The sequence below is a fragment of the Lepisosteus platostomus genome, chromosome 7, assembly GCF_059453375.1.
Source record: "Lepisosteus platostomus isolate fLepPlt1 chromosome 7, fLepPlt1.hap1, whole genome shotgun sequence".
NCBI lineage: Eukaryota > Metazoa > Chordata > Actinopteri > Semionotiformes > Lepisosteidae > Lepisosteus > Lepisosteus platostomus.
In genome coordinates, this window is record NC_142617.1 from 47955384 (window position 1) to 47977445 (window position 22062).

General features: G+C 38.1%; 2 protein-coding genes across 3 annotated transcripts in view; both read right to left on the minus strand.

Moving 5' to 3' along the window:
* Positions 1 to 1593: 1593 nt before the first annotated feature.
* gnb5b (guanine nucleotide binding protein (G protein), beta 5b) lies at positions 1594 to 19019 on the minus strand. The gene is made up of 12 exons (XM_088640895.1): positions 18885 to 19019; positions 17428 to 17539; positions 16486 to 16622; positions 14725 to 14766; positions 13558 to 13634; positions 12704 to 12836; positions 9104 to 9247; positions 8574 to 8665; positions 8307 to 8355; positions 7619 to 7715; positions 4417 to 4583; positions 1594 to 3864 (listed from the first exon to the last, which is right to left on the minus strand). Exons 1-12 carry the CDS (start codon positions 19008 to 19010, stop codon positions 3853 to 3855), a joined length of 1188 nt encoding a protein of 395 aa, XP_088497021.1. The 5' UTR covers positions 19011 to 19019; the 3' UTR covers positions 1594 to 3852.
* myo5c (myosin VC) overlaps positions 18916 to 22062 on the minus strand; it is a 30546-nt gene continuing 27399 nt past the window's right edge. Inside the window, exons 41-42 of one of the 2 annotated variants that reach the window (XM_088640894.1) lie at positions 21991 to 22053; positions 18916 to 19027 (exon numbers count right to left, since the gene is read on the minus strand). In XM_088640894.1, the coding sequence (XP_088497020.1) occupies positions 19022 to 19027; positions 21991 to 22053 (69 nt within the window). In that variant the 3' untranslated portion in view covers positions 18916 to 19021. Of the gene's footprint in view, positions 19028 to 20431; positions 22054 to 22062 lie in introns of those variants that run through there. The other variant, XM_088640893.1, reaches the window with a different exon arrangement.

Consider the following 22062-nt stretch of genomic DNA (forward strand, 5'->3'; position numbering starts at 1 on the left):
AATCAAATTCGCTACCTCTGAACACCAAACATCAGTCTGCTTGCTGTATCAAATATGTTTTTATTGCCTAGATCAAATATGATTTACTTTTCAAGCAGAAACAAATTTTATTGGGACGTTTTCTTCATGCTTTAAAAATTATTAATTTGAAGTACTTTAAAAACAACAAATAGAAGCAATTTTTCCGAAATGCTTTCCTTACACAATATTTTTATGGCACAATACTTTGTACAGCTTGCTGAGCTGTTTATCCATCTTCAGAACTTGTAAATTCCTTGATCATCTGAGCCATTACTGCTGTCCTTCGATGCACCTGTTTATACAGAGCAAATAGTGAAACAGGAAGTGAAATAAAGCATGTAATCTATATATAGAATTTGAAATGAATGAGAAGGAAAGAATGAGGAGGAATAAAGCAGCTCAGTGATTCAGTTGTGTTGCACAGAAATATCATGGCCATCTTGCCACTTTTGATGAAAACTGGATCATCAAAACTGATTACTCTCTTAATTTAAATAATCAAAATAGATTAGTCTCTTAACTAAAAAAATATTTTTCATTAAATACGTTTCTGAAGAAAATGACTCACAGTACAGTAAAGGTATGATCAAACAAATTTGAAAAGATACAGAGAATAGCTCCATGGTCAAAAATACATACATAGCATCACTACAACACCCCCTTTATAGTCAGCTAAATGGTGTATTTTGGTCTCAGAAAGTCCAGCAAAAATGTTTGTTATGAGAGTACTTCCTGATCGTTTTGACTCATGTTTTGGTCCTGTTCTTGATCATTTTTTAAATCTGTTCACAGCTGAATATCCTACACTATTGACACCATCATGATTTATCATAATGAATTCCCCCCTTGCAATCTTGTGTTAAATTAATGAACCAGTGTTGCTCTTTGTAACTATGCCAACCTACAGTAAGTGCAGGCACCAACTTGACAGAAGTATGCTGCCTTTAACTGGAACTCTGTTGTTTTTCCCAGCTTTCAATAAAAACAGATGGTTTGGGATACTGTTTTTAATTGGTTATTCCAGCAAAATCAGATGATCTACTTTAACTACAGTATAGCACATATGTAAATATGATTTAGTCTATATTCTTTTAATTTGAGTCTGCAACAAATATAGCATGTTCCTGAATTATGGAAATGTACTTTCTCAGTACATTAACACCCAATGATTAAATATTTGTTGTATACCTGATTCCTTACATGAATTTTAACCTTAAGTGCAAAACATTTCAACTCTCAATGCAGTCAGCTTTGTTCTTTCTTTTTTATTAGGATTTTGATAAAAACACCTAATAGAAATAAAATATTTATATTTAAAATACTAAGAAACAAAACCAAATCCACACAAAAATGTATCCTTAAGCTTAAGTTAGAGATCTACAGTATTTTTAGAAGAACAGCTAAATTTAACTGCAGTAAATACATTAAAGCTATGTCATTTTTAGACCATTTGCATTTAGGTTTGGTTTATTATTGCTACTTTCAATTGATATTGGAATTGGAACTGAAAAAGTCACAAATGATTTGCAGAATTTACTTCAACAGTAAAAAAGAGAAAATCATACAAATGTGTAACAATATTTAAAACTCTATTTATTACATTTGGGCAAAAGTCAGTGTACAGCAGTCCCAGCAGTGAATCAGTTAAATATATACACAAAACGATTACAGAAAACTGGACAGATTACAGAAAACAATACTGTAAATGCTTTTACAGAAATGCTTTGATAGGACAACTAAATCCTTTTGTACATTTTATCGATTGAGAATAACGGTATCCTAAAGTTTATAGTGCAACAGATTCTAGGCAAACCACATCACTCTTACACCTCACGCAACATCTGAACTCTGTAGCAGGCCAGAACAGAACTGGAGGTCAATAAAAAAATGGGTGAACAGAAATTCTGCTTTCATTCTTCCTGACAAACGTGAGCAAGGCAAAATTACATTCAGGCAAATTCTTACGTTGTTTTGATCTCCTGCAAAATGTAATGAGCTGTTATGAATGTAAAGGAGCTGTTAAAAAAGTCATAACAGGTTTGATGACCACAGTTTTCCTAAGAGTGGGATACATACCTTATTTTAGCATGCTGTCACAACAACCAAAGAGTGCATGACGTGTACAGTGAAAACACAAAGACAGAGCATTCCCTACTGTGATCATTTTTGTTTCTAGCCAGTTCATTTGATTGTAAGAAAAGTAAGATTAATTACAATATACATGATAAAGTAGTAACCCTCATTTGCTCTTCTCTGTGGAAGATGAAAAATAGACAACCCCAACACTTTCATTCCAGGAAAAATTCATTTGAATTTGCCCTTTGCTGTCCTTATCTTTAACATTGCATTAATGCCTTCATCAGTCTGGAAATATTGGATGCACATTCTGAACTATACCACCCCAAGACGGATTCCACCAACTTTACCGCTTATAGTATTAACATTGTCCTGTCAAGTTATAAATATTACATCCACTCTGCATCTATTTTTATTCGCCTTCCCTAAAACAGAAACAAAAAATAAAACAAAAAACATAATAAAAGTTGCATTGCTTAGTTTTCAAGCAATATTCTAACAAGCCATATGGTGCTTTATGGTGCAGTCCCACGGTACAGCAAAAGATTTTTGCAGGTGTAGTACTACTGTTATCCTTGTTATTCCAACCAGACCACAGATGCACAGAAACAAGTGAAATGGACATGATAAGAATAACATAACCCAAAGCTATATTCAGTTTGGTACAGTCACAACTTACGTTTGGGTAGGATCTGGATATGAGGATATCTTCTGTCCTTTATAGGAAGAACTTTGTGAATGAACCTGATTATCCTATAGTGCTTCTTGAGATTTCTAAGTTGCCGATGCAGTAGAGATTATGAAGTTTTGCAATTATCGGCACCATGAAGAGTTCCTCTGAGATAGTTGTCTGTATCTCAGAAATTGATAACATTTCTCCCCCCTGCCATTCACATGTCCTTGATCTAATCTGTACACTCACGTGAACCTCATGCACACTGAATGAATGGATGCAGACAGGTAGTCAGGTAACTGCAAAGCTTTATAATCACCCTGTGCAGCAGTTTTAAATTTAAAGGTTAAGAACAGGATGAGAAATGAAAACAGGTGATGTATGGAAACCAGGGTTCTTTGACACTCTTCATGTAAAACAAAACAATCTTTAAATGCAATTGCCTGCAGAGTTCAAGAATGTTATGTTTCTACTTTGACTACAAAAAGCAATAGGAACTTTTAGGCCACAAAGCATCAGTAACAGTCAGGTTGTTAGGACAGTTCAAACCAATCGGTACTTCACAGACAACTGTTATGTCAACCCTAACCTAGCAGGTTATTTTAGCTGTAATTTAAATAAAGGAGAATTTGAGATCGGTTACTTTAACAGGATCACAACAAAAACAGAATTCCAAAGCTAATCAGAATTTCATGTTTTCATTATTTGGAATACAGCTAAAAATTGAGGACTGACACTGTTACAATCATTGACATTCAAAAATTCAAAGTAGTAAGAGGTCCTTGACTTCAGACCCTTGCCAACAGAAGGGAATATCTGACAAGGTACAGTATACCTATATATCTATTTATTCTATCTATATGTTGTCAGTACGCGGAATGTACACTAATGGTTAAATTACTATTCTGGTATTTTCCTACAAAGCAAATCCTTCTACCACAGGACCTTCTCAGCTGTTTGAAGCTGTCTGAAGGAAAAGAAGCCTCAGTTGAGATAATGTAGAGTTAAGTGTGCATCCTGATTAACAAATGTAGAATTCAAGGAACCCAGATTCTCATTTGTAGTGAGGCCTCACATAAACTTTAAGCCCAGATCTGTGAAAAAAAAAGAAGACAAAGTTTTGCACTTGGTATCAATAAGAAATTTTAAAGTTCCATTCTAGCATGTCCATTTATTGTCTAATCACAACTTCCAATTAAGGTCTCTTGAAACCGGAGCCTATCCCGGCAAGCAGAGGAATTTTTCCCCAGAAGCCATTTAACCTACCAGTAAGGGACTCTCATCGGACTATGGGAAGAAACCAAAGCACCTGGAAGTAACCCACACAAACACGGGAAGGACATACAAAGCCATGTACTGTAGATAGCACCCCAGGTCCAGATTGAACAGGGAACCATGGCACTGAGAGGCAGCAATGCTAACCACTGCACAACCAAGCCACCTGTTTCTGAAACCTGAAATCTCATTATACTATGATGATGCTCCACCTTCCTACTTCCCTTCTGAAAGCAGAATTACAGTACTGCTCCATGAAACTTGTTGAACTCTGCTATTGCTGTTGCTAAAATATGGTTCTCTTTTATTCCGTAATGGAATTCCCAGCAGCCTAGGTGCTGCAGATGCAAATCTGGAAACCCCCCACTTACCCTCAGAGTATGATCCCATGATCCAGAGCAGAAGGCTGTGCCATCCGGTGAAACTCGCAATGTGCTAACCCGATTCTCATGACCAAAGAGAATGGAGACCCTGGTGCCCTTCAGGACATCCCAGACATTAATAGTGTAATCATTGTATCCTGCAAACAGCAGACGTCCTGGGAACAAAGAATAGAAGAAAGATAAGCTCAAAGGTCCTGAGGTCAGTTGCATATTATAGATTAAGCTACATTTCCCCTTATTTTTTCCCTTTTAAGAGTTCAGTGGGTTGAGTGTGGCTCAGAATGCATGAAGATACTTTAATCAATGCTACAGGATAGAGATGATGTCTCCATATATAATACTTAAGGTATTAAATACTAAGAATATTTTATACTTTAGCTTATACAATTGTATACACACAGTGGATTGGCACTAATACAAGCTGTGGCATGAATCAGGTTTATAATAAGTATCCAAATCCTCAAAGGCATTGACAATTCAACCCAGTGGATGTCTTCTGAATCAACTGTGAAACACAAACCAGAGGACAAGTGTCATTTTTAAGTGGAAACACATTTAAAACCGAGAACGAGAGCCCTTTGTTATGCAAAGGGTTGTGGGAGCATGAAACAGTATTTCCAGTCTTGCTGTATAAGCTGATAGTCTAGCGTCCGTGAAGAAACACCTGAATGAGATCCTCAGATCAATTATGTATCTACTAACTACTAAACTGACAAGATGGGCTGAAAGGCTTACTCTCATTTGTAACATTTCTTCTGTTGCAATTGACCTGTCCTTTTATAAAACTATTCTGTTTTAAGCATTTTTACTTACAGTATTTTTGTTAAAGCCCATTCAACATTACAGTAAAAAGAATAATGTTAGGACCTTTTTTAAATGCCAAACTGAAAAAAAATATGACATTTACAGTATGCTGCAGGAATTCCCCTGTTATTCTATATAATACTTTCCCAAACAGCCACATAAATTAAACCTTTGAATACAATATCAGACTATAATGACATTTCAGAACTCTTATCTAGTCAGGAGTTTTTTTTCCTTAAGGTTTAGGGTATTAACACTCATCTTTCAAGGTTAATTAGTCATCTTACGCTACATTTGGCACCTTCCTGTTACTGTCTCAGTGTGACAAGAGGGAGGGGACTTTCTCCATTTACATTTATAATTGATTATTTATTAGCAATTTATTTTGTCTGTGCACATGTGAGTGGATTAACGCTAAAATTAAAGTTGACTCACATCGATATTAAATGAATTTAGTCACACAGGAAGAGATGTGTCTTTTTAGCCTTTGAAAAAAGAAGTACTAATATTATGGTAATTACTGGATACTGTGAAAACCCTTGTTTGTTTCTTTATGTTATTCTTTGATTTATGATCTGTCTAAATAAAGTGTAAAACAATAAAGACAGTTTAAAAAAAGAGGGGCAGAGTGATGGTTATTGAGTGCCCAGATTTTTTGAAAAAACACTAATTAGCAAGACTTCATACATTGCAGCTGTGTTATTATTTTACAGAGGTGAAAAGCATACTTTTAATTGCTAAGCTCTCACATGTTTTGGGCAAGTTTAGCATGTTAAAACAAGCAAATAAACAAACCCCCCTTAGGTACTGTATTTTTTTACAGAATTTTATGCTCACTGAATACATGAATGGTGAATAGTACCAGACCTAATTATATGATAGAATGTTCTCAGAAACTATTGACAAAGCTCTAATTAAACATATATCATCTATCTTTAATCTGATGAAAACAAAAAGTATTCATTAACCTATAAACACATCATCACACAATATTTAAAAGTAGCAGTCTTTTCCTATGTTATCAATATAGTCTATTCTCCAATTAAAAATATGACAATAATTACTTGGTATATTTTCTGTTAAATGTGCTTGCATATGAGCTATTGTGTGTTTGGAGATGCAAGCTATCACACATCAGCCTCTTGATCTGAGACACAACCAGCAGGGATAACACATACGTGATACATGTCTTTATGTATTCTAAAACAATTCTGACAACATGGATGATCTATTTTTAAGAATTTCAAAGCCTTCTGAGAATATTGGTACATGGAATGTTAAGAAGCTACAGTATCTATTTAACTGCATCAAGGCTGGAATTCCAGATTAGACAATGAGAAAGATGATCCCCTGTTGATATATCAAATGCTCTTTCTGGCTGTCCTGCTGGTTTGATTTCTTTCTCATCAGATAAGCTCTTAAACATTATTGAAAGTCATCTTAGACACTGCTGGTATCACGTAATGTATAATATACTGGAAAGGAATGCACTTCGGTAGCAGTAATGTGTCTATCAAATGCTTTGCTCTAATCATGCAGACAGATAAGCACTTTTCAAAAGGAGTTCAATGCATACCCTCCCAGGCCTGGGGACTACTCAGCTGTTGGGACCTGTCATATTGAGATGTTTATCTTGTAATTTTTTTTCCAGTGTCTGACACTGAAGTACAGCAATGTTTCTATTCCATATTTTCCCCGTCTCGACAACAAATTGCCTGCTACTGTACATGCTTCTTGTGACTGAGACATGTGCACAAGAACATTAATAATTGAGAAAGGATTTTGGAACCTGTAAATCCAGTAGCAACAGTTTGGTAATAATCCATGTAGGAACATGCATGGTAATTGGAATGGAGGCTAACACTCCTCCATGCAGTGGTCAACACTGTGGCCTCGCAGTGCTGAGGCTCTGGGTTCAGTTCCAGCGCTGGGGTGCTATCTGTGTGGACTTTGTATTTTTACATGGCTTTTCACTGGGTGCTCTGGTTTCCTTCCACAGTCCAAAAACATACTGCACTGGCGCTGGATGCTCTGGTTTGCTCCCACAGTCCAAAAACATACTGTACTGGTACTGTAGGTTAATTGGCGGCTGGAAAAATTGGCCATAGGTGTGAGTACGTGCATGTTTTTGTCTGTATCTGTGTGTACCCTGTGATGGTCTGGTGTCCATTCCTGCCTTGTGCCTGTTGTTTGCTGTGATAAGCTCTGACTCCCCTGTGACTCTGAATTGGATAAAGAATTTAGAAATGGATACATACACACACAAAATAATTGTTTTTATATAAATACTACTTGTATACAAAATGCAATAACTGAGAGGAAGGCACTGTTGTGCTTATCTACTAAATTCCCTGCAGTACCTACTGACTCTATCAAGCACACTTACCACTAAGTGAAAAGTCCACGCTTGAAGCTCCAAAAATGATGCTTTCTTTGGAGTAAATTGCTACTTCTCTGTCTGCTCGAAGATCGTACAGACGACACTAAAAAAACATTACAAAACATGAGAGCGTTTCTGGGATTCACTAAAACCTATGTTGATACTTTTACAAATAATGAATTACCATCTTCAGGCTTTTACATCTTCCACCACAAATACACACACAATCCTCAGTTTGATAAACCAATAGACTTATAAACTCTTTAAGGTAAATTATCTTTACCTTAAAAGGTTAAAGATTATCTTTATCTTTAGATCTTTACCATCTCTTTAAGGTAAATTATTGGCCTGGAGATTCATTGTAGTGGTTTGATGGTATTTTGGGTGTCCTTAGGTAGAAAACGTTGAGCACCTCTGAGGGGAATGGGTTAGGAGTGTGGTGGGGAATACGATTATCTTGTTATATTTGCTAAATTTGTTTTTGGGAAAAAAATAAAATAGAAAAAAACTAGTTAAAAAACAATTCCCCTTTTACATAGTATAAATACAAAAACTACTATTTAAACATGGTTTTAAAAATAATTTCTACAACATGATCTGAAAATGGAAACATTTTGCTATTACATGAACAAGACTAAAACGAAACAGTTCTGCAATGAATTGATTAAAAATAATCAGGCTCTGAAACACTTACAGTAGCATCATCAGAACCTGATGCAAATGCATCTCCACTGGGATAGTATCTGAAATGAAGCAATAAATAATTACTTATCTTAACTTTAGATGGTTTTAACTGACTAAAGGCAAACACAGGATATCGACAACTGAGAGAAAAAACAGTCAAGATTAAGATGGCTTTGCTCCTCTGTTCTGCGTTTTCGGGTGAAAGGTGGAATGTTAGTTCAAGTTCATGATCAGCAAATCCATTCTGAAAAATGGTGTAATAAAATGGCACACTCACCTGACGCTGTTAATGTCAGACTCATGTGTTTCGAAGGACTGGATGCACTGTCCAGAGCGCAGGTCCCAGACCATGGCCTTCTTATCACAACCCTGCAGCAAGACAGGTCATCAAAACAGGTCACAGCTGGCCAGTACTCCCATCATCGTTGTCCAGCATCAGGAAGATGCTCATTCTGGAGGGCAAGCCTGTTCCTGGAGGGGGTGCTGTGTCAAAGCTGCAGCAACTGAAGAGCTGGGAGAAGCTGTTAAATCGAGCTAATAATGAGTTGGCTTAAGTTGTTAAGAGATGAGACACATCGTCCCTCCAGGACCAGAACTGCCCACTCCCTCATTTAGAGAAACCGATTAACATCTTCACAAACATGTCAAACTACTGCACTGGAGTGCTTAAAAAAAGAAAGCAGTCTGTAAGCAGGGCAGCCCAGGAATCAAGGTAAAAAGTCAACAGTAAAGAAAGTAAAGAGCGTGTTCGTGTGGCTGATATTCAAAAAGTGTTCTGATGCTGTGAAATGGGCAGCTCTCCCTCACCCCGGACACGAAGGTGTTGCCCGTCTCTGACGGCGCCAGGTCCAGAGAGAGCACGTCGGCGGCGTGGCCGTGGAAACTCTGGAGCAGCTGTCCACTCTCCACATCCCACAGAGCACAGGTGCCATCTCCACTGGCTGTCAGGATCTGAAGAGACACACGGTGGGCCCAGTCACACCTCCTCCACTAGCCCTTACACCCATTCCTTCCACCCGTCACAGGAACTTACAGCTGACTGGACAGAAGAGCTTGGATTTAAAATATCTTTAACGCTGCATAATAAAGATATAACAAAACAAAACAATCACTAGAAGCACAGAGGAAAACAGAACTTAAAACCTATTCCAGTCTTCCACCTCTCCCAAAATCTTAAAAAATCAAAATTAGGAAGTGGGTAAAGGGTTTTCTGGCATTTATACATTTGCTTTTTTGTTTATCTTCCCGAGGGTGGAGGGTTCATGAATTATACAGTCACGCAGTCTTTACTACCCCAACAAGTGTAAAAGTATTTTGCCAAAATTAAAACATTTGTGTCTTGCAATTTGGCAAAATATCAGAGATGAATATTATATGCATTGATATTAAGTCATTTCATATAACAGACTATTAGGTACTCTTCCCCAGGACTTGGAATTTCCAAACCAATGACACAATATAGTGACAAGGGACACTGCTGTGGTGGGTGCTGTCCCAGTGAGATGTTAAACCAAGGTCTACTTCACTATATACTGTAAATATCTCATGGCACTGATCTTCTGTGTAGTGGGGCTGCTGGGGCATAATGACTTCTGTGAGTCACCCAGGGTGAGTCCACTCCTACATGTCAAGATCAATATGATACTTTAGGATGAAAAAAACTATATAAATGCAAGGAAGATTCCTGCTTCTGTATATTAAATGTTAGAAATAGAGATACTGCCCTCTTGTGATCACAAGCAACAATGCAGATACTGAACCACAAAAGCAGCTTCTGAGCTGACGTTTTTTTTTTGCACCACACTGTTATGAAGGCTTCTTCATAGAGGGGAAAACTATTCTTTCATATGATTGAATGTGTTCTGAATTAACTAAGAGGTGAAAGGAGGTTTGCAAAGGTGAAATAACCTACAACAAACATCACTGGTAAATGGTACTACAGTACAAGGATTTACATTTAGATTTATTTGAAATTTCTTATGTGAAGTAGCGAGCACTCTGGGGATGAGCTTAAATGGATGATCTGGTGTGTTCATTTTATTTGCATGAATCTTTTTTTCATTTGCCCTTGTGACGAATGTCTTATCAGTCAATACACAGTCCCAGCCATCAGCGAGCAAGAGAACAGACTGCATCTCAGTGGATGGTGAGCTCAATGGTGCCCCTCCAGTGTGAAAAGATAAAGAGAGCCTACAGTGCATGAAGTAAGATGACCCAAGGAAAGACTGAGTGTTAATCATGCCATGGAAAGTGCTTTAGTTCATTTAATTAAAAGCACTCATTAACACTGGACGAATCCCCCTAACTTCACATTCATCTAAGATGCCACAAATGACATAGGCTGTTTCATCCTGTGCTCTGCTGCTCCAGACTTAGTAAATAACTGCCTGGGGCCTTTGTTCTGGTTTCACACCATCCATCTGCACGTCAGGCTGACACATGTTCCCATCACCCTTTACCCACGTCCCTCAGTGCTGGTATGACATGGGGAGCTTGTGGTGGCAGGCCTGGCTTTGCAGCACTGATATCCCATTACACACAAGCATTGCTAAACGAGCCATGACTAATAAGACCCACATCTCGAGCATGTGACCAAGAGGCTTCAAAGCACCACGAAGGAAAATGGCCTGATATTTCTTTCTTATTCTTTCTGTTTAATCAGCAGTTTTTGAAAGATCTCACTACTTCACTACTTCCTGACTGGCAGGTCTCACCGAGAAAGGACATTTGCACAAAAAAAACACATCTTCTATACATGTGTATTCTGATCTTTATATACATTTAAAAGTAAAAAAGCTTTCGTCTACAAACAAAACTTGACCTGCCAGTGAAGCTTTTTTAAAATAGACAGAAAAAGGGTCTCCAGAGCAATCCACTAAAGGACTCATTAATAAAAAGGATGTCCTTGGTTTCATGAGGCATGACTCATTTTTTCAGCACAAAAGGATTCAACTTCCATTAAATTGAACCCCATCCATCTCAATTAGTTAAATCAAACTCTCACTGTCCAAACCAGTGGCCTATGGTATTGTCATGACAACTGCTGTGATCAAGCCAAAGAAAAGTACACAATTTCTCTTCGGGTTTTCTTGGTCAATAGACAATATTAGGCTTGGAACAATCTGGAGCTCCCACTACAAAAGATAAATTTTTAACATAGAGTAATTGTTCTATCTTCAAAAGAGGCCATCTAGAAATATTGCTCAATATTACTACATATGTGACATTAATAGAGCTTAAAACAAGGTGACCTTAGAAGTCAAAGATTGATTGCAATTCTGATTTTCATGGAAGATTCTCCAGGCTTCTCAGACTGTTCTTTAATTAAAAAAATAAATAATGTCATATGTTTAAGACTGAGTATATATATATTAATGCTTGACTTTTGTAGTTTGTAGTACGTTAAAAATGTAAAAGTCCAACTCATCACAAATTAGTGGGCTGAAAACCCAGCAAGTGTTAATCTTCAAAAAGGGTTTTTCTTTCAACTAATTATAGATTATAAGAGGAAGCATTAACATTTCTCAATTAGACATGTATAATTAGGTTAGAAAATCACATGAGGTGGTATTCTCATAAGTTCTTGATCATTTCCTCTTATAGCCTTGGGTTTGCACAGGGAAATGTAACTAAGCACATAGATGTGGTCTATTAAAGAGGGTTTGTTTCAAGATCACTAAACCTAGTTCTTTGTATTGTTTTCAGCTCTAAGCTGTTTGCTGTCAGTCGATACCTGATGTTGTGCGTTGGTGTTGTTAAGAATCAGCCCACTGTGTGACTCAAGCCACCTCTTCTGTGGGTGATGGATTGAGTACATGAAACCTGAAAGGATCTCCAATTAATGAAATTAAGAAGTTTTTGTATGCAACACTCACATGGAGCCTATATCTCCCCGAAGGCCCTGCTAAATAATGAATTACAGATCTGTGTACCAGTACTAAAATGACAGATATCTGCAAATGAAAAACTATACATAGGTCCCAAAGAGTCCAGGAGAATCTTAAAAATGTGCAGCATTAATCTGTATGAATTATTAAGCAGTAAGTTATTGTCCCTGTCACATTTTGAACTCAGTAGGCTATCAGAGGGCTGAAATTCACTATGGTACTGTAAGCAGTTTTAAACTTTATGAAGAAATGTTCAGTGCAGGTGTGTAACAATTTTTGAATGGGCAAGGAGCTGACAACCTTCTGCAGGCCTATAAATTTAGTTATATAAATGGTCGAGTTGAAAGGACAGTTACTTTTCATTTTATTTCAAGACCACTGTACCTTATTCATTTTCCTTTATGTCTTTCATACATTCTTCTAAAATCCTCAACCAGCTGCTGAAGCCACATGTTGCACAATTTTGCATAGCAATGTAGTCTTCTCATACTCTGTACCTTGGCTGCTGTCACGCTCCTACCTGCATGTCAGAGTTGGTGAAGCTGCAGGCTGACAAGTAGTTGGTGTGCATTGCCACAGACTTCTTCTTTGAAGCCATGTTCTCATTCTTGTCAAAAGTCAGTGGATACACTGAACACTTGTTGTCCAAACCTCTGGAAAGACAAGGGTGAAGGAAGAGTTAGTGTGACCAGTGAGCTGTAGCTGTTACAACATTAGCACAGTAGAATGTTTCCGAAGCAAGAGAAAATGGAACTGAGAAAAAGAAGCAAATCGTTTCACAAAGGTGGTGGTGCCTGGAACAAGTTGCACAGCCATGTTATGAAACTGATTCTATAGGTTCATTCAAGGAAAAGCTGGAAGAAAACCTGGGATTAATTAGCAACTTGAAACCATGCAAACTAGACTAGGCTGAAGGGGCTCCACCGATTTACTTTTAATTATGTGCTTCTAGAATCCTACCTACTCAATTCTATAGGGCACATACCCCAATGATCATTTCAGGGTGTTTTTACTAAGGTTTAATTTCCAGCAAACCGCTTTATAAGCAGTGACTAGATAGTGAATACCTCTCTCTTTCTATTTGCTCTGCTGTCTTCAGTTATGAAGACTAAATATGCCATGAAGCTCAGGTGCGTAACTGTTCAAGGAAGAATGCAAACTCAGAGACAAAAACAAGAAAAGCATTCTTGATTTCACTAGCAGAAGCTATTGAGAAAATTGGGATCACATACAAAGAGAAGATTCTTTTCAATACAAGCCAATGAATGGAGTTCTAACAGACCTTTAAATCAGTTCCAGGGTGTTTAACAGTTAGGAAATATCCCGACTGCAAAGGTACTGCTGCACTGGAAACTAAGAAAAGAGGTGACTTACCCACAGGCTACCGCACAGCCAGAGGGTGCGTACGCACAAGCCATTACCCAGGTGCATGGCATGGTGACTGCATGTTCCTGGAACACAGACACTATGATCATGGATTTCAAGCTACCCACACACTGGTCAGAGAACAAATAAGTCATTCCAACAATACAATTCTTTGAACTCGCAGGCAGATTTAAAACCTGCTTCACGATAAAACAGACATCACAGCCAATAAAGCAGCCACCAATGCACACTTTGGAATGGTACAACAGAAGTGCAGAGGGCAGTTTTTACTGCTGCAACCTCTTGATACACAGATGCTCAAAGGATAAATGAGGAGCTGGCGGGTTCTAAGCTTATTGTGGAATCCTTACAAATGATAGGGATGTTTCACTAATGTCAGATCACATTTGTAATCGTACAGTTTAATATTCAGAGAAGTTGGCACGGTGGTGCAAGGGTTAGTACAGCTGCCTTGCAGCTCTGGGCCCCAATTCCTGGAGTGCTAACATTGCAGAGTTTATATGATCCAGGTGCTCCACTTTCCTCCTTCAGTCCAAAGATTTGCTGGTTAATTGGGTTCTGTGAAGCTGGCCCTGGTGTGAGTGTGTGCGTGTCTGTGTCTGGATGTACCCTGCCATGGACTGGTGTCCCGTCCAGGGTATATCCCACCTTGTGCATGTTCCTTGCTGGTGCAGGCTCTGGCTCCCCTGTGACCCTGAATTGTATAAAGTGTTTAGAAAATGGCTGGATTATCTCATAGAAAGTATCGGGAATTGACAACCTTAAATCCGATGCAAAGTTATACCATTTTATTCATAATATCTAGGTACATACAGTATATCTAACATAATCTGGGCAACATTTATCTTTAGATGTTGTTCATCTAAAAAATAAAAGCTAATCTTCAGCTGATACAGTACATTAGTGTTGGAATGTAGTAACCACTTGGAAAACCATTAGAGGATTATATTTGCAGAAGGGCTATGTTTTTGCCGGTCCTGCTTTTCCTCAGAAGGAAATGAGCATCAGAAATGGGTAGAGGAATTCCTAAGTTTTTGTTGTAAGGTGCGGCATTTTTGTCATGATGAAATCTATAAAACCACATAGAGTTCTCAGCTCATACTTTCTCTCCTCTCACCCACAGCAACTTCATATAATAGAATAAATCCGTATTACCTTGTTGGTTGTGAAAGCATCCCATACAATTACTTTTCCATCCTGTGACAAAATAAAACAAATAACACTGTTGGGCTTCAGGAGTGAAATATGTTGGAAAATTATATTCAAACTAGAATAACTTTTGAAAATGTGGTCCCAAAAACATTATAAAGGTGCTGATACACATAATACCAAAAAAGGCATATTTTTATTATTAAGAATCAACATGGAGCACAGGGTTAATACCCTTCAGCCAGATAACTCTTTATCTGAATAGTTCTGGAACAATTAAGGTTCAATACAAAGTGCAGAATGTGTGCAAGTACGGTATGTTCTCCCCATACTCATACGGGTTTCCTCTAGGTGCTCTGGTTTCCTCCCACAGTCCAAAACATTCTGGAAGTTTCACTGACTTCTGGGAAAATTGGCCCTGGTTGAGAGTGTGATTTTGTGTCTGTGCACTGTGATGGACTGGCACCCTGTCTAGGATGTACCCTGCCTTGCACCTCTAGCTTGGTGGGAAAAGCTCCAGCTCTCCCAGACCCTGTATTGGATAAAGCAGCTAGAAAATGGATGGACAGTTCTATCAGTTCACTTGAAATAAATGAGCTTTTATGGCTCGTCTTAGCAATTGGCGTAATCCCTGTGATCGTGTTGCTCTTTTGCAGAACCGGGAAAACACACATTTCTTTAGTTTCTTTCTTCTTCACGTTTTTTTATCAACGGAAGCAGCTCTCACCAGTGTTTAAGATGCCCCCACTGTTTTCATGCAATATTTATAATTCAAAAGCCTGTGGTACTTCCATTTCAAATCACCTTCCATTTATATTCTGTACTAAATGGGTTTGCAGCTCCACTACATCCTTTGTACTAAACCACTGTGCTCATCTTATTGATTTGAGAAAAAAGCTCTCCCTAAAGCAAGATGGTTTAGTGCAAATTCAGCATCTTTGGTCCTGCTTTGCATTAGCAAACCATTTCTGTGCTTCGGCAGGAAAACTGCACGCAAGAGAATTTTAACTTTTTAATAAATCACGTCGGTGACGGGTGACAAATAAAACTTTCACCCTCTGAGACAAAAAGATAAGCCTGTGAATATTTTAAATTCTATAAGAAACACCTGTGTTTCAATACTCTATTTTGACATAATCCTATATCATATAAGATAATACTATATAGTTATACAGTATACATAATAGTATTTCAGTGAATACTAGACTTTTTATTTTATAAATGCCATCCTTCTCAACATCAGAGCCACCCAACATTATTACAGCTGTCAATATAAAATTTTAATGCTTGTTTTCATTGTAACACTTGACCTTTGGAGCAAAAAAAACACCCAAAACATTATCATTCTCATTTACCTGTTCTTTGTGTTTTCCATTATCAAAACTTTCTATGAACCAAAGGAAAAGAAAACAAAGGTTTCCACCACCATCAGAAGAAATCAAAATTGCCTTCTCTTTCTGGCCACATGCTATATTCCTTAAGTAGGCCAAGAGTGATTAAATTCAATTTTGAATAAAAATAAAAAGATCAGGACCATGGACAGTGACGTCTCAATGGCTCTCAAAAGTGGCTACACAAGCTGATTGAAATATGTGAGGTACCGGGAAATGGGTAATAGATACTCTTTATTTTTTCACATACTTTATTCTTGAATGATTTAAACTGCGGATAATTTGCTCAGGTTAGCGGTTGAAGGCATAACATCCCTCAGATTCATTTCCGGGCAGTTCCGCTTATATCTGGCCACCCGCAGCCCCGAGTGCTCACCTGGGAAGAGCTCACGATCCTCCTCTTGTCTTTACACCAGTCCATGCACAGCACTTTGTTTCCGTGGCCCTTCAGGGTCCGCCTGGTCTTCATCACAAACTGACCCAGCGCCTCCACCCGGTCCGCCACCTGGTGTACTGCGGGCGCAGCGAGAAACACCTTTTAAAAACAGACCTGGCTCGGGAGCTTTCTGCTCAAAATGGTCTTCTGTCATTCCTACCATCGCTATTGCAAAACTCAAAAATGCAAGTAAAGGTGGTTTAAATGTGACCCTATTTCTAACGTGACAGAAAAAACACCTAGGTCAAAACGCAGCAAGAGGCGCTGTTCACTTTGATGAGACAATTCCTTATTTTTCAGATGAAAATGGATTTTAAATAGTTTAAAAATCTCATCGGGGCGGAGTGTTTTATACATAGTGCATATACTGTATGTTTTACGAAAGCCCCCCCCCCCCCAAATTCCCGTGTATGTACACAGACGGGAAAGCGAAGGTATTTCTGCACCTGAAAGCAATACAAGATACTGTAGCACGCACACGACCAAACTGCCTTAACTGAGCTAATTTAATAGAGTCTGTTTGGCACTGCAAATTCATTTCAGCGCTATAGCCATCAGAAAACAGGGTGTTTTTATTTGTTCATACGCACTAATGATATTCAAACGATTACCTTGCAGCATATACTGTAGAGATATAGAGTAAATGCATACCGTAATTCGCATTTGGAAAATATTCTATAACTCGATGAACAAACACCTTATTAGCCATTGACGTATGCGCTAGAAACACAGCCGTGACACAGTCTCAGCCGATGTTGCGTTTCGCCTTTTGATCTAATGTCAGAAAAGCGGTTCATTCCCTCAGGCTGCCTCCATGATCTCGGGAAGCAGAGGGGTGGATGTTGTGATTTCTAAGAGGCCCCTCTCATCCCCGGCACTCACGTTCAACATCGTGCAGCTTGGCTCTCTCCTCTTCCAGCTTTGACTTCAGGGTCTCCGACTCGTTTTTCAAGGATGCCAGGGTCTCACTCTCCTGCAGCCCTTCGGTAGCCATCTTCGGGTGAGCACAGCGGGGGGAAGGGGGTGAAAAACAGAGATGTTTTGTTGGCTTCAGTAGTGTTGTGCCTGACTAAAGCCTCAGCCCAGGACTCGCAGCTGATGCAGCTGCACTGACGTCACCGGGGAGATGCTCTTTCTAGGCTCCTAAAGCTGTCCGTAGTGTTTTGGTACATTATGTTTAATGTAGAAATAAGGGGAATGATGTTGCGTTACTTTCACTTTAGATTGTGTGTTTTCCATCTACCACGCCCAACCTTACGAAAATATCACAGTCGTCCACCCGGACCAGATTTGCAAATATTATCGTTATCATGTTTAAAAAACACACAGCCCTCAATCTGTGTTACCCTCGATCCGCATGTACGCCGTTTCAGAATCAGCTAAAATATAGCGGTTTGTCGTTATTCTTTCTTTCACAGTAGTAAACATTAAAAGAAAAGAACGATCTATGCAAGTTTTGGTAGCTTCACTATGTTGCCAAAGTTACACAGCAACTCTGAAGCTCGAAGAAGATAATGGTATCCTTTTTATTATCACCAGAAGAACAAGTGACCGCCATTACAGTCATCTGGTATTTTAACTCTGTTTAGGGCAGCTCAAAGGCATGTGTCAGCTGTCAGGCGCAAGCACTCTGGACAGTTGAATAAGATTGATAAGCGTTAGCGCTCAGTCTATGGAGTGCTGCTGCTGTATTTCATGAATCTGACAGCAGTGCCTGCAGGAAAGCTCTTTCAGAGCAGGCTCTGCACTTGTACAACTAAGGACAGACAGCTTTTTGCCCTGGGAAATACACAAAACTTTAAGAAAAATAAAATGGTCTCATGTATTATTAATACATCTTTCCTAAGGAACTTCCTTTCATAGGTCAGTTGTCTGTACAGTATTGGCGAGAAAAAAATTACAGTCCATTAACATTCCATAAATGAAAATCTTTCACAGCAAAATGGCATCACCAACAGAGTGATACTGCAAACCACATAATTTACAATCAGTAAGGACTTCCTGTGGGAAGCCGTGGAAATTCCCTCTGGCAGGCAAGCCATGTGAAATCCAGAAATCTTCATTAATGGAAGAGAGACTGCCATGTCTCAGTAAAGCGTGCAGCACATTCTTTTGCCTCTAGTTTCAGTCGGTCCCTTGTGGTAACTTCCCTATGTTCTAGCTAAAAATGTGAGAGGGTTGGTAGAAGGGAAGTAGTGGGCTGGGACATTAGGGTTAGAGCAAACACACGTAAAATGTTTTGTGAAAAACGAAAGTCAGGGACCTCTAAAGCAAATGGCTGTCACACTGACAGAATTGAATAGGCTCCGGGAGAGCAGGCCCGTACAAGAAAAGCGTACCAGCTCCACGCAGAGCGCGCAGTAGTTGATCGGCTCCGATTTGATGTATATATTCATCAGGGGCTTTGTCTTTTGACATTTGTCACACGGCCCGAAGTTGATGGCGAGAAACGTTTGGTCACACATCCTGGAAACTCTCACGCCTGTCAATGAAACGTGAATGGAAAAGAGAACCCAGTTATTTTACATTCTTTTCATGTATCCCTGTCCTCTGTTACTCTTGAGCCGAGTCTTCAGCCACGGAAACCCATAGCTGTTGCAGGATAATCAGAGAATAAATCCCTTCCAAAGGCTTGATCCAGATCAAGGGCCAGGAATACAAGCAAAAAGTAGCAGTAAATCTATTTCGGGGAATTACACTGCAGCTTACAAACTATGCATCAGCAGTGCCTTTCTACGTAAACATTTAAAACACGACTGGAATGTTTATATACTACTGAACAGGGCGCTCACATGAACGTAAAGTCGTGAGATGCTGAAGTGCATAAATAAATCAGACAAGTGTCTAAGGGAGTAATGAGTAACGAGGTATTGTACATAGTACGCGTGAAAGATCGAAAACTATTTTACCTCATAAACTACCTTCTGCTCTAGAATTTGGAAACTCTTCTGGTACGTTTCCAGAATATACGTTAGCATGCATGTTTCATTATATAAAATAAGACATCTTATATTCCAACAAGAGAATTACACATAAAAAGTCTCTTCAAGCACAAAGCAAACCCTTCAGAATGTAAACAAAACACATTTAGTCATAGCAGACTACAAATCAACAAAATCATATACATAGGTTGCAGTTTTTAACTAAAAAAACTATTTTAAATATTTTTTGTAATTTCAATAAACACAATCATCCACCATCGAACAAGTAATGTAGAATTAAAAACGACCTCCTGAAAACATACTGTACAAAAGTACAACCAAGATCCAGATTTATCTAGTCAGTAATATGAGCAAAGCAGAACTGGTAAAATTTGAAATCGGATATCAAGAGCTCTGAAAAACTAGCTTTTATGGTTTAAAAGAAGAAATAATACCTTGTCCGAGAAGAACTCTTTGCGTCTTTACAGAGGCTGCGTTTTATGTGCAGGGGGTAAAGAGAATTGAATATGAAGGACTGACTTGTAAGCTACTTAGAGGGTATTAAAGATCTGGCTACACATTGGCAACACCTGCGCATTGCTGCTTGGAGCTGAAGTGCCTTATATCTTATATAGAGAGATAGGAAACGTCATTAAGAAAAGTTTGGTACAATTGACTATACAAGAATACAATTTTTTACATTCTAGCATAAATATTTAAAAGTTCAATAAACTTATAAAAGTGTTTTATAAACACCATGGAAATGACATTTAAGTTTTGTAATAGCTTACAATTGCTAAAACAAAATCAAATCAACTGTGTTGAGGAAGAATTGGATCAGGACTGGATTTTGTTATTTTACTTTTGTCAAAATGCACCTAAACAAAAATCAAATTCCCACCAGTTAAAAATATTAAGGCACAAGTGTTGGCAAAAGTACAAACTATTAAAACCATCTCACAGGAAACAGTTCAGTTCATCTTTATTAAAACACATTCATTTTTAAATTGATAGGACTTTCCAAAGAAAAAGCTAAAAACAAACAAACAAACAAGGATGATAATGGGAAAGACATTTATAATCACAGAGAGAGTTTTTCATAATACACCATGATGAGAAAATCAAGTGTTCTGACACAAAAAGATGATGATATTCTGCAAAATTATTGTAGAAAATTCCATATTTATGCAGAGTTATCAGACCAAATATATTGCAGAAAAGCATTTGAACCAAAGTGGAACTGTAGCAGTTGAGGCACTAGTAAAAAGGTAATATGCAACAGGTTGTTTTCTGATCAAGCACTGATTCTGAGGGATAATGCATTTTGTTTCAGTTTAACAGGCTTTTTATAAAGGATCAACAGTGTTTGAAAAATATTCCAACTACATATGACAGGTGTGGTTTTCTCTGCCACGAGGTGAAATGTTTACACTGATACGATTTGTGAATCTCCCATTAAGACTTGTAAAACATGGTGCACAGTGAATAAAGGTAATAAGTACATTCTATATATACAAAATGTGTACAATTGTGCATAACTGTAAAATGTGCTATTAAAAGTGCAAAATTGTGAATGTAACGATTCACAGTTTAACTTCTTTGCAGTGAAAATAACATGACACATTAAATCTCCTTTGAAGATATAACCAGCTCTCAGCAGTAACAGCCCACTTTTTACAACATTTTTAACACAGAAAAACTACATACATGGATAAGTTATATAATTAGATCCCTATAGTCTCTGTAAAATGAAATATCTTAATGCTTATAATATACAAATTTACTAGATTTCATTAAATGATTATGATCAAAAGTTCTTGTTTTTGTGTGTAATGCAGGGTGTAATACTAAATCTAAAGCAGGCCATGAAACAATTCTCATTAAGGAAGTACTTCATTAAACAATCAGAATCATGATCAATACAGTATAAAGATAATAAATAATACATTAATGGAAGGTGGGTTAAAAAGCCAAGGTCTTCATACATTATTTAGCTGACTAACCCATTCCTCTGCATTAGTAAAGCTCTGGTAATGAGGATAATAACCAGCAGAGATTTTAAAAATGTAACCTGGGACCCTTTACTAATTTAAATACCACTGTGATTAGTAATATTAACACCAAGACATCCTGTTTGAAAAAGGCAGTGCATGGGTTTACTTTTGTTCAAATTTTAAAAGACACGCTTAAAACACTTGTTAATGACCTGAAAGTGAAAAAGTCTAAAACATTGATTGGAGAGCAAGAAAAAGAAGATTTAAACTTCATTACATACTTAAGCTACTTCCCAAACATTTTAAATCCATTAATAATACGGCTTTGTAATTTAAAAAACCTATGTCTTTGAGGCTAAAAATAAGCTTTTTTTTTTGGTTTTTGCACAAAAGCAGAGAGATCCATTACTGGGTTATACAGGTCTGCTGGTTTACAGCCATCAGATCCTGGTTAAAAAGCCCAGTTTAAGACTGCTGGGAATCTGGATCATCTCCAGGGCCTGTGGGGAGGGGCTGAACGGGAAAGTGACCTGGAAGCGATACTTGGTGTCCAGCATGAGCTGAGATGTGCCTTCACGACCCTGCAGTAAAGACTAGGAATA

Excerpts from the sequence above, each read along its gene's own strand:
- gnb5b (XM_088640895.1), bottom strand. The coding sequence starts at position 19,010 with ATGTGTGACCAAACGTTTCTCGCCATCAACTTCGGGCCGTGTGACAAA. Across the intron at positions 17,540-18,884 it reads GCGCGCTCTGCGTGGAGCTG|ATGGCTACCGAAGGGCTGCA; the intron begins GTACGCTTTTCT and ends GCTCACCCGAAG. Across the intron at positions 4,584-7,618 it reads CGTGGACTTTTCACTTAGTG|GACGTCTGCTGTTTGCAGGA; the intron begins GTAAGTGTGCTT and ends CTTTGTTCCCAG.